The sequence below is a fragment of the Macaca nemestrina genome, chromosome 11 (assembly GCF_043159975.1).
Source record: "Macaca nemestrina isolate mMacNem1 chromosome 11, mMacNem.hap1, whole genome shotgun sequence".
Classification (NCBI taxonomy): Eukaryota; Metazoa; Chordata; class Mammalia; order Primates; family Cercopithecidae; genus Macaca; species Macaca nemestrina.
Window position 1 is genome coordinate 35,749,096 of NC_092135.1, and position 12,799 is coordinate 35,761,894.

The 12,799-nt window shown below is 37.2% G+C and overlaps 1 protein-coding gene across 2 annotated transcripts in view; it reads left to right on the forward strand.

Annotated features, from left to right (window-relative positions):
- The first annotated feature begins 531 nt into the window (after positions 1-531).
- LOC105498647 (histamine N-methyltransferase-like) overlaps positions 532-12,799 on the forward strand; it is a 50,080-nt gene continuing 37,812 nt past the window's right edge. The window contains exons 1-3 of one of the 2 annotated variants that reach the window (XM_071072678.1): positions 532-958; positions 3,452-3,489; positions 5,119-5,442. In XM_071072678.1, coding sequence (XP_070928779.1) covers positions 822-958; positions 3,452-3,470 — 156 coding nt within the window. In that variant the 5' untranslated portion in view covers positions 532-821 and the 3' untranslated portion in view covers positions 3,471-3,489; positions 5,119-5,442. Of the gene's footprint in view, positions 959-3,451; positions 3,490-5,118; positions 5,443-7,484; positions 7,538-12,799 lie in introns of those variants that run through there. The other variant, XM_071072677.1, reaches the window with a different exon arrangement.

The window sequence follows — 12,799 nt, forward strand, 5'->3', positions numbered from 1 at the left end:
GGGTCTTCTGGTGGGTGACACCACTGGGTTTCCAAAGGCTCAACCAGCCAAGCGAACTGTCTTTGACCTCGTCGTGTTCAAAGTGCTTAGGGAAGGATTCTACGGACTGGGCTTTTACCCTGGTGTCCTGCACTCTTGCTCCAAGACTTCTCTCACCACTCTCAATCCCCTAAATGCAGCTTCTGACAGCTTCTAGCTACGAGTTCTTGGGCTCCTCCTTGGTGACTTCCTCTTAAGATAATTTGAGTTACCACAAATCAGCATTTGAAGAAATGCAGCAGATAAATTGAAAATTTAAGTGCTGAGGGATGTCAAGGCCAAAACAATCCTGTAGAAAGCCCAGAGGCAGATGACAGTCTTTCGTCAAAGATTTCACTGCTGTAGATTTCTGAGAGTGCTGTGTAGCTGTCCTTTTCATCCTGCGTTTGCCACTTTGAACAGTCACTTTCACACTTGGAACTTACTTGCGGCTCTGCTGACAAAACAGGAAGTGATTTGAATACAGTCTGTTTTTATGACCTTTCAACATCAGGAGTTTGAAAAGTTTTAGCAGTGTATTTACAGCCTTGCTTTAGTACTTCTATTTCTTATAAAACAACCGTGTAGGGGTTAAAGTATCAGTGCAAAGTGCTGTTCAAACATTGAGTCAGCAATGAGCTCTGCACGCCAGCCTTTGGTGCATGTTAAATTCAAAACAAGCCTAGCGTTTTTTTGTTTTTGGATAGAAACTGGTGGGGGTGGGGAAAGAATGAAGGAACTGGGAAGAGAAGGAGGGGAAGTTAAACCTTGCTTCCCACTCTGTCTTTCTCAGAAAACCAAACATGGCATCTTCCATGAGGAGCTTGTTTTCTGACCACGGGAGATATGTTGAATCTTTCCGGAGGTTTCTCAGCCATTCCACGGAACACCAGTGCATGCAGGAATTCATGGACAAGAAGCTGCCAGGCATAATAGCAAGGTAACAAAAGGGACGTTGTTGTCAAAGGGACAAGCCTGAGACTCGCTGTGCGTCAGTGATAGATGGGTCTAGCTCAGCCTCGCAGGCTGGGCACGGGGATAAGGGCGAGTTACTGATAGCAACTCCCCCTCGTCCCCCTCCTCGCTGCCCTGCTCTGCCTTTCTCCTGCAGTGCTTTGGTTCCACATTTGCTTTAAACACTCAAAGGCTCCCATTTGTGCTGTATTTCCAGCTGCATAGAGATAAGTGTTAACCATTTGAAGGCATAAATCCATGTTCATTTGGAAAAAGATAAGATGCTAATCTTCGAACTCAGACTTTTCAGCCCTTCTCCAAATTTTACATCCCAAAAAAGGCCCAAAGGGAGTCTGGTATGCTTTTCATCAGAATCAAATATAAATAGTTGCCAAAGTACGATTTGCCCTGAGGATTGAGTCCCTCAGTTCTCATAATATCCATTTAAATTCATTTTTCTTGTCCATTGTTATAGTTATCACTCTCTTCCCCAAAATTGTCTTTTTCTTTCAACTTAATATTAGCAATGTGTTCCTTAAAAAAAGAACCATTTTCTCATTATCAGTGAAACTCACTGGTTCCTCTCCTTCTTGCAGAGTTCTTTTTTGGGGTGATTAATGTGTTCAATTTGTGCCAGAGCTGATAAGCATTATGAGAGTAACAGATTCCACATGCTAAAGATAATCAAATCACCTATCTAGGGGTGATTTGTTGTAACTCACTCTGCTTCAGGAAATAATAATGGAAAACTGGGAAGAAATGACTATGGATCCAATTTGCAAACAGCAAAGGAAAGTGGTATTTTATCTTTTGCTGAATTTCTCTATTGTAGGCCTGAAATTCTTTCACCTATGTCTGACCAGAGCAGGCATTATTAGATGTATATAAAATTTTATTTCCCTTTCTATTTAACATGATTCAGATTTTAAATGTTAGCTTTCAAAAAATAGGATACTATATATTAAAAATTAATATATAATAGGATAAGGATGCCAAACATCAAAGCAGATGGCAAATACAGATAACTTCTTATCTAGGAACTAATTATAGTTAACCTCTTTGGGTTTCTTTGCTCACTTCTAAAGTTAAAGGTAATGAGTTAATTTCTCAATTCTTTTCCAGTACCAAAAGTATTGCTCATGTCTGTAGCTTACCAGATTTTTGGTTTTCTTCAGCCATACAGAGTTTGGTTTGAAGAGGTGCTGTGGATGGAGATAACGTAATAAAAGATGAATGACCCCTTCCTTATCTTCAAAGTTTAAATCTAACTGGAAATATTATAAAATCTGTGAAAGACTGAAGAATTTTTAAGGGCACACTGTGTGTCTTTTAACAATAGTATATAGTTAGGAATGATCAAACTCAGTGTCATTTATTTAAAAAGTAATTTTTTCCTGAAGGTAGTGTTTGAAATAAGATTTAGCTGAAGAACCTTTAAAATTGTTGCTTAAAGTTGTCTATGAGTTATGAAGTACCAAAACGTGATTAGGATATGCTTTGTGTATGTTAGGGCAGGGTTTGTTGAGTTGGTGGCTCACTGTGCTAATTGAGTGTGGAGCGAGCATATTAACATTTTATTAAAGCAAGACATGCTCATATTTTAAAACATCAAATGGTTCTAAAAACAATCAAATGGTTCTAAAGTGGGTGGGGCCTATAACAAATCCCACCCACTCCATTCTTGATTCTCACTCTCCAGAAGCAACCACTTTCAGCACTTTGAAATCTTTTAGTTATTTATGGAATTTTCTTTCATAATTCAAAATAACATGTTATTTTTCTGTTTCTTCATTTTGCTGTATTAAAATAGCTAATTAGCATGCATATTTCCCACCCTTTCATGTCACCATATTTAGTCAAAATTTTGGTTAAATAATTTGAGTGTTTATGTTATTTTGCCTATGTACATATTATTAATAATTGAGCAATATATTAGACTATGCTTACATTTCCTTTTATGTACAACTTTTTGTTTTCCCTAGAGTTGACTATTGCCTTAATTTTGGTTTCTTTTCTTAGTTCTCTATGTACCTATTACTACTTTGATTCCGAAGCAGATATACTAATCTCATCTCAATATATGCAAACATATCAAGGAATCTGTTTATTTTACCCCAAGGGAACAACTTTTCTGAAGCCCTCTGTTCTTTTTTTCAGTTTAGGAAGATCTGCTTTGGCCTGCTATACAACTGTTAAGGAGGGAGTTTATTTCATTTTCTGAGAATCATTTTCTTTCTCAAGTATTTAACTCCCTGATTCTGTATCTCATGCCTTTCATTTGTTTCCTCAGTCCTTTGTTTCCTGAACTAATTCTTTAAAAGCTTTAATAGTGAATGAGAGGTAAACTTTTTGAGACTTTGTATGTTTAAAAATCCCTTGGTTCTATGTTCATCGTTAGACAGTTTGACTGGATATAGAACTGTATACTGAAAACAGTTTTGTATCATAGATCTAAAGGTACTTTTACATTGTCTTTTAGATACCAGAATTGCTGTTAACAAATAAAATACTGGCCAGGTGTGTTGGTTCGTGCATGTAATCTCAGCACTTTGGGAGGCTGAGGTGGGAGGATTACTTGAGCCCAGGAGTTTGAGACAAGCCTAGGCAACACAGCAAGATCCCATCTCTACAGAAAAAGTAAAAAAATTAGCTGAACAAGGTGGCGTGCACCTGTAGCACTGGCTACTCCAGAGGCTGAAGTGGGAAGATTGCTTAAGTCCGGGAGATCAAGGCTTCAGTGAGACATGATTGTAACATTGCACTCAGTCTAGATGACAGAGTGAGACCCTGTCTCATACAAGAGAAAAAAAGAAATCAAATGCTACTCAAAATTCTCATCCTTGGCTTGTGGAATAACTTTTACATTATGTGTTTTGTTTTCACTATTTTGAACTTTTTAGAATCTGATCTCTAGTACTCTGAAATTTTAAAATAGTGAGTTGTGAAATGGTTCCTTTTCACCCATTTTGTGGGTACTCCCTGGGCTAATTCAGTTGAGATTCAGACCCTTCAGTTATGAGGAACTTTGGTAATCATTCCTCCCCTCTGTTTTATTTTTCTGAAACTTTTACTCATCAAATACTTCCTGGATTGATTACCTAATTTTCTTGTATTTCCAGTTTGCTACGACTTTCTCTTTCAGCCTATCTATTAATATTTTACTATTATATTTTTAATTTCCAAGAATGTTTTCTATAGCATTCTTTTCATCATTATCAGATGTAATACCTTCTTATTCATTACAAAATGTTCCTCTGCTCTCTCTGCCTCTTTCAGTCTCTGTTTCTTATGTTCGACAGCCTAATAAGCCTTGGTTTTCTGTTCAATCAAATAATGAGGCACTAAAAGGAAGTCAGTTTCTCTTTGTGTAAGTCAGGGCAGGGTTTGTTGAGTGAGTAGCTCACTGAATAATTGAGTGTGGCCTCAGCTCTTTCCTGGGTGATCCTCAGATATAAAATCATGTTAACTTTATTACTGAGATGATTTGTTTCCCTATGGAGGAATTCTTCAATTCCCTATTTGGGGGTAGATGGTGGGGCAGGGCTTGGTGGCAGGAAAAATTATAGTATATAACTATAAATAGTAAACTTGGTTATTGGTGTTGCATATAAAACTTTTAAATCCTTGGCTAGAAAATAGTAAGTTTTCAATAATTATTTGCTGTCATTATAATATGTGAAATGGGATGAATGATAGTATCTAACTCATAGAGGAATTTTAAGGATTCAAAGAGGTGATTCACATAAGTCACTTACATGTGCCTAGAATCATAATAATTGCTAATATATGTGGAGTGCTTGTCATGTGCAGTTACATTTCTAAGAGCTTTACATGAATTAAATAATTGAATCCTCACAATTTCTCCATGAATTAGAAACAGTTACTAATAATCCTACAAGAGAGGTGATATTATTATCTTATCTCACAGAAATGTCAAATAACTTGCTCAAGGTAACGTATCAGTAACCTGGGATTTCAACTTGGGTCCTCTGCTTCATAGCCTCCCTATGCTGTCATAGATGTAAGCATTTTAAAGAATGAACAAAAGGTTAAGATAGAAATGGATATGTTAGGATGCAGGATTATGAACTGGAGGATAATTAGAACTGAAAAAGGCAACTCATTTATAGGTGTTCTTGACCCTAGACTTTGCAAGATTCCTTTAGAACCTTACTTCAACTTTTGTTCCCATCCTGTGACTGTGCAAGCTTTTGCAATGAAGACAAAACACAGGTTTGTTTACCATCCCACAGTCCAAAGAAACAAACACCATCCTTTTCCCTTCATGGTTCCCCTGTAGCAGTCATCTCTTATCCTTCTCTCTTTCATCCTTTTTCAACAGACTCCAGATCTGCTTCCTCATTTTTGAGCTCACTTTTAATCCCATTGCCATCTGACTGCAGTCCTCAGTCTTCTTTTTCTCAAAAGAGGACATTCATACAGCCAACAGACACATGAAAAAATGCTCATCATCACTGGCCATCAGAGAAATGCAAATCAAAACCACAATGAGATACCATCTCACACCAGTTAGAATGGCAATCATTAAAAAGTCAGAAAACAACAGGTGGTGGAAAGGATGTAGAGAAATAGGAACACTTTTACACTGTTGGTGGGATTGTAAACTAGTTCAACCATTATGGAAAACAGTATGGCGATTCCTCAAGGATCTAGAACTAGATGTACCATATGACCCAGCCATCCCATTACTGGGGATATACCCAAAGGATTATAAATCATGCTGCTATAAAGTCACATGCACACGTATGTTTATTGCGGCACTATTCACAACAGCAAAGACTTGGAATCAACCCAAATGTCCATCAGTGACAGACTGGATTAAGAAAATGTGGCACATATACACCACGGAATACTATGCAGCCATAAAAAAGGATGAGTTTGTGGCCTTTGTAGGGACATGGATGCAGCTGGAAACCATCATTCTCAGCAAACTATCGCAAGAACAGAAAACCAAACACCGCATGTTCTCACTCACAGGTGGGAACTGAACAATGAGATCACTTGGACTCGGGAAGGGGAACATCACACACCGGGGCCTATCACGGGGAGGGGGGAGGGGGGAGGGGTTGCATTGGGAGTTATACCTGATGTAAATGACGAGTTGATGGGTGCTGACGAGTTGATGGGTGCAGCACACCAGCATGGCACATGTATACATATGTAACAAACCTGCATGTTATGCACATGTACCCTAGAACTTAAAGTATAATTAAAAAAAAGAAAGAAAGAAAGAAAGAAAAACCAGAAAACAAAAAAGAAAAAAAATCACTATCTAAACCCCATAGCACCTAACAATGTTCTAGGAATTATTAAAATTATTACTTCAAACTTTATATTAAAAACATGAATGAACTTAAAAAAAACTGCTATTATTAAAGACACTCATATTGCCAAATTCGATGTAGATTTTTCCTTTTTTAAGTAGTACACTCTGCTGCTTTTGCTACGACTAAGGGCTTTCTCTGCCTCCAGTTACTCTAGTACTTCTCTGTGCTTTCTTTTCTTCTCTGTCTTCTTTGTGTATTCTTCACAATCCAGTTATCTTTAGAAGTTGATATTGGATCACCATCCACTACTACTCTAACTCTGCAGTAACTTTGGGTGATGGAATCTACTCTTCTAGCATTGACTATTACTTTATGATGATGATTCTCCAGAATACATCCCTGGCCCCGATTTCTCTTCTCCTAGCTTAAATCTTGCAAATTCAAATGTTTGCCGAATTCTTATTTATTTTTTTAAAAAGCCCTGACAAAAACATAAGCTTGTTACCAAACTATATTTCTCAGCTTCCTTTTTGGCATCACCCTTTTCCCAGTCATCCAAGCCTGAAACAGGGAAGTCATTGTGCACCCATATTTTTTTTTTCTTACGTCTTCACATCAGTCTAACAGCAAGTCCTACTGGCTTATTTCCCAATCTATCTACTTCATTCTATTTCTAGTACCTGAGTCATAATTCAGGGCTTTATTGTCTCACATTTCATTTTGAGAGCAAAGTGATATCTGTTTTTTTAATGCCTAGGATAGAATACACATAATACATGTTTAATAAACATTTGTTCATTAAAAGTAAGGTAAAAAAAAAAAAAGGGGGTAGGGGAGGAAAGAAGGCAGACATTATAGATAGTGGGAACCACCTGAGCCTTTCCCCTATCTACGATGGGTGGCTTATTATATTACCAGACTCGAAACTCCACTTTTTCTATTCTTGTTCTCCAAACAATATTCAAACAAATGGCATTTTCTACCTCTGAGATGTACATAATGCCATTTCCAAGTCTCCCAGTTCAAGATTGTTAATGAATAAAACCTGTATTTTGAAATATACTCTAAAGATGGCAATATAACTGGTATAATTGGGAACTTTCATGTTGGCCTAGTTTTCGTTCATTGTATTTTTAGTCTGTTCTCTTCAACTAGACTAGATAATCAGATTTCACAAAGCACCTAACACATTTTTCTAAAACTACATAATTTTTTTTCTTTCAGGATTGGAGACACAAAATCAGAAATTAAGATTCTAAGCATAGGCGGAGGTGCAGGTACGAATAATATATTTTTAAAGTTTATATTTCACTTCAAACATTATGCTGTGTGATGACAATATTGTTCATTTTTTAAGAAAGGTTTCTTTTTCTTTCTTTTTTTTTTTTTTGCTGTTGGAAGAGATCAGCCTATTAAAACTAGCAATATTACTTCAACTAACATTAATGCCCCCAGAGATTTACAGGGTATAGGACACTAACCTTCATTACTATCTCTATTGTGAATAAGGGATGTGACTTATTCTTTTGATAAATGAAAAATCAAATAATCAAATAGGATAACTTTAAGGGTAACTCTTATCCAAAATGATTAAAATACTCACAGAAAAGGAAAATCTCATAAGAAGCTTCTTAAGCTTGTGCCACTTAAAGCCTTGTTCATGGACTGGTTACTGCTTTTCAAACTGTTATTTGCCCATGTGAAGATCAGAAATATGCACTGGAATATAAACTGATGCATAGCTTTTTTCATTGAGAAAGTCTCACCATGGGGAAAAATTGTGCTCAATGACAGAGTTAATTTACACTCTTGTGGACACATTCTTTGAGTGGCATGGGCCTAATCTGTTCCCTTCCTCTTAGTTCCAAAACTGAATGCTTAGAATTACCTCTAGCATTCAGAACACTCCTAAGCACCCCCCGGTTTTTTTTTGTTTTGTTTTTTGTTTTGACGGAGTCTCAGTCTGTCGCCAGGCTGGAGTGTGCAGTGGTGCAATCTTGGCTCAGTGCGACCTCCACCTCCCGAGTTCAAGCAATTGTCCTGTCTCAGCATCCTGAGTAGCTGGGATTACAGGCGCCAACCACCACACCTGGCTAAATTTTGTGTTTTTAATAGAGATGAGGGTTTCACCATCTTGGCCAAGCTGGTCTTGAACTCCTGACCTCATAATCCACTCACCTTGGCCTCCCAAAGTGCTGGGATTATAAGCGTGAGCCACCACACCCAGCCCTAAGCACCCTTTTACAGGCATTTTATAGCCTCATTACTTTTAGATCCAGCATTTTCATTCTAGGGGAAAATTGAAAGTCTGGAAAGGTAGATGAACACAGATAACTCGGCCCCCAATGAACTGTATGATCTTGGCTGAAACATCAGTAAAATGAGAACAATTAATGTTATCTCATAAGGTTGTAGTGAGAGTGATATAGGTAGCATTTACAAAGTGCTTAGGACATCTTATTGCTCCTGGAGGGTGAAGGTTATTCTCTTCTGCAAAAGTGAAATAAGTTTCATCTCAAGACTTTTCCTCATATCAACTCCTGAACAGTGTTTGCTTCATTTTTAAGTTGCTACTCATCTGGAAGTTTGGGTTAATGCATTATTATGTATGAAATATGTAGATATATTATTGATATATTTATCTTTAGTTATTTTATTTTGCCTGAGTGATAGTTCAATAATGGTTACAATTTGATATCAAGTGGACCCTATTGTCACTTGTAACTTAATGCCAAGTGGTAATCCCTTGAACCTCTTAAGTATAAGTGTTCTAGTGCCTCATGAATGAGTTGAATTGTGGCTCATATTAACACAAAGATAACTCTAATGAAATGAGATCACTAATTTTTTGTGGTTTTTTTTGTTTGTTTTTTGAGATGAAGTCTCACTCTCTTGCCCAGGCTAGAGTGCAGTGGCACGATCTTGGCTCACTGCAACCTCTGACTCCCAGGTTCAAGCAATTCTCCCTGCCTCAGCCTCCCAAGTAGCTGGGATTATAGGAACCCGCCACCACACCAGGCTAATTTTTGTATTTTTTAGTAGAGATGGGGTTTCGCCGTGTTGGTCAGGCTGGTCTCGAACTCCTAACCTTGAGTGATTTGCCTGCCTCAGCCTCCCAAAGTGCTGAGATTACAGGCATAAGCCACCATGCCTGACAGAGATCGTTGATTGTAATGTCATTATTTGTTAATTTTTCTGGAAATACACTGTGATATAGTGTAATAAGAAGTAATCCTTAAAATCATTTTACTTTATTATCATCTTGCACCAAGAAAATAGAAACCAACAAAGACAGACAATGAAGGGGATTGTCATGAACAATACCATGGAGGGTATTTAAGCTAAAATACTTTGTTATTGGTTACGGATACTTTAAGTCCCCAAAATTATAATACTTATGAATTGTCTAAAGAATGTCTTATTAATTCATTTAACCAAGACAATTATTTCCTGTGTGTTTTGGATATGAGTTTCAGGCAACCAACAGGCAATGAGACTATCATTTGATAGTGTCACTTGTGCTTGGACAAGAAGAGAAGCCCTACAAGAAAAAGTAATTAAAAACAATCTCTATCATGGCCAAGTTAATTGACCTTTTAATATAAAGTTAATTGAATTTCTAATGCAAATTTATCCAGATGCTTATAATCTATCTAGAGAAAGGAACATTTGGCCTGCACGGTGAGTCCTTACATAAAGGTGCGCATAGAAGCTGATATAGAGAACTTAACAAAATAGAGGGAGCAACTCTTGGAGTTCTTCTGACTGAGCCCCAATAATGTATTAATAACAAGCTCTGCCTTGGGGAGAATGTGGGTGCCCTTTAAGGTCACTTTTCATAAGAAATCAATCAGAAATATAAGAAAAACTCCAAGAAAAATTCAAGTTATATATACTTAGTTTTCACTACCCAACCAAGTTATATGAAATCAAAAGCAATGCATTTAAAATCCCTAGGTCTAGGTGTCTGTTACTTGAAAAACCAGTGTTTTGAGGGGAGAGGACACTCTACTTCAGTTAGTTTGAGTGCTGACGTAGCAACTGAGAGATGGTTATCTAATCACCTATTATTGGCCTGACTGCAGAACAATGCATTACTATACAGCAAGGAACTTTCTATCCTTGTCTTACAGAAATGGTCTTCGCACATATTCTATGATCTACAGGGTGCCTGTAAGTTTTGTATTGTCCCATGGCTTGAGTATCCTTCCAAATCATTCATTAAACTCCAGTGCCTAGCAAATGAAGCCGTTGATCCTGTTCAGTCCTTTGTGCTCAGCTCCTGTAATGTATCTCATAGGGTCCCATTTCTGTCTTAGTTTACAGGTTTTACTACCTCAATTTTCTTTCCTTGTTTGCACAGATAGGTAAGCACATGGCTTTGGTGCAAATATTCTCTAAGCATTCATAATGGTGCTACCACTTCTCCCACCGTGCTTCAAAAACACACAAAAGCAAACCAGCTAAAAGCCTTCCTAGATGAAATTGCTACTTTTATACCACTTAATTATCGTGTTTTGAGGTGGGGGGGTCTATTTGATTTTTTTCAGAGACATGAGCAGGGAGAGGATGCACATGTGCCCTATCGATTGGCTTCTCCTCTTGAGTCTGGCGTTTGTGTGGAAAGAGTTTTCATAGTTTAAGAGAGACTGTAAGGTTTTTGCAAAAGGTGCTTGGCACTTCAGTTTAGAAGCCAAGCAATTATTAGGGCTCTGAGAAATTCGAAAGAAAGGAAATAGATGGCAAACTCTTTGAGTCATCTTCCATATCAATAAAGTATAACTGATAAATAACACTGTTATCCATAGATTTTGCATTCTAATGTTAGGAAAATGTATGAAATAAATATTATATGAACCCAATAGGAATAAAGAGAGGAAAACAAACCATGAACAGAAACACAGACCATGTAACTTTTACAGAGAACAAACTGGGAAGTGTAAAGTTATGCATGTATATTCATGTATATGAGCTTGTGTGCTTTAATGAGACACAATGAGTAGCCAGAATTGCTTTATTCAGGGTCTTGAAGTATTCTTGTTGTCATTTTCTGCAATTGTTTTTAGGTTTTGAGAGTAATGCATATATTTTAAATCTCATAGAACATACTTTTGGATCCATCAGCATTGGTGCTTCCATAAATTAAACTTCTCAATGGGTGTTCATTGTTTTTCAACTTCTAATGAGTGTTGCCTTCATGCTAGATGGTACATGGGAAAAAAGAATCCCATATTCTTTTTGGTAAGAGAGAATGCTATTAATTTACAGTGCATATATTTATACCTGAAAAAATGTTCCGGAAAGCAGTCATGGCCAATGTGTTCTCCTTGCTCTAGGCTCTGCTTAAAGGATAATCATTTTATCTTTCCCACTATTTGGTTCTTATGTTCAAATGCCAGAAAATTTTTTAAGAGTTAGAAAGAACTACAACTCAAATAATCACATTTAATCCAGCTTTCCTGCTTCTATTTTCATTAACCTATTGTATACTAACTCAGCCACTATATCATTGCTATACCAATAATTGTATTTACATTTATAATTTTTTAATCCACTCAAGCAACTCACATATGAAATACAGGTGTTATCCACCCTCATAATATTTTCTGTCATAATTTTTCTGACATATGTTGAGAGCAGTTTGATGGTTCTCTTGTTCTGCAACATATAGACACCAGCATTTCTACAGACGTTAAAACCTAAAAGAAACTTAAGAGACCATCAACACTCTCACTTCACAAATAAGAAACCTGGGGACCAACAAGGCAGAACAAAACCCAGATCTCTTGACTTTAGTCCAGTCCAACAAATTGCACTAAACAGATTTAATAATTAATTCTTAACTTGCTAAGGGAGAAAGTGTCTGAGACAGCTCTCTATCAATTTAGAGGTTTATTTTACCAAGATTGAGGATGCAACTGAGAAAAAGAGACACAGGTTGCAGTAGCGTCTGTGATCTGTGCTTTTTCCAAAGAGGTGTTTGAGGGCTTCAATATTTAGAGGGGGAAAAGAAGCAGGAGAGAAGGAGGAAAGAAAGTAATAGGGAGGGTAGGTAGTGAGGTAAGTGGTCACTTTCTTGTGAGGGTTTGATTAGTACTCACTGAATCCACATGTTATATGTAAAAGGAGGGGGGCCACCTGGAGAAACAGTGGCCTTCTATCATTGCACCTATCTGTTTACATACGAAAAGGAAGACAGATTTTGTGTGACCCAGTTCTCAAGTGTAACTCTTCCTTTTAACATAGTGAGTTTGGAGTCCCAAGATTTTATTTTCCTTTCACAAGAGAAATTAGGTACTTAGCAATGACTAGCTATTTGACAATCTAACCTTATCAGATTATTAATCTTGTCTCCTTTCATAAATGACATGTTAAGGTAACACAGAAGCTTAATACTTTAAGCTGATTGGATAGCAATAGAATGAATGTAATTCAAGTAGGAACTGGAAGATCCAGTGTGTCAGGTTTAGAAACTAGGAGGTGGCAGGAAGCAAAGGTTAATATTTACCAATGATCCATAGTAAGCCAACAGTACAGAT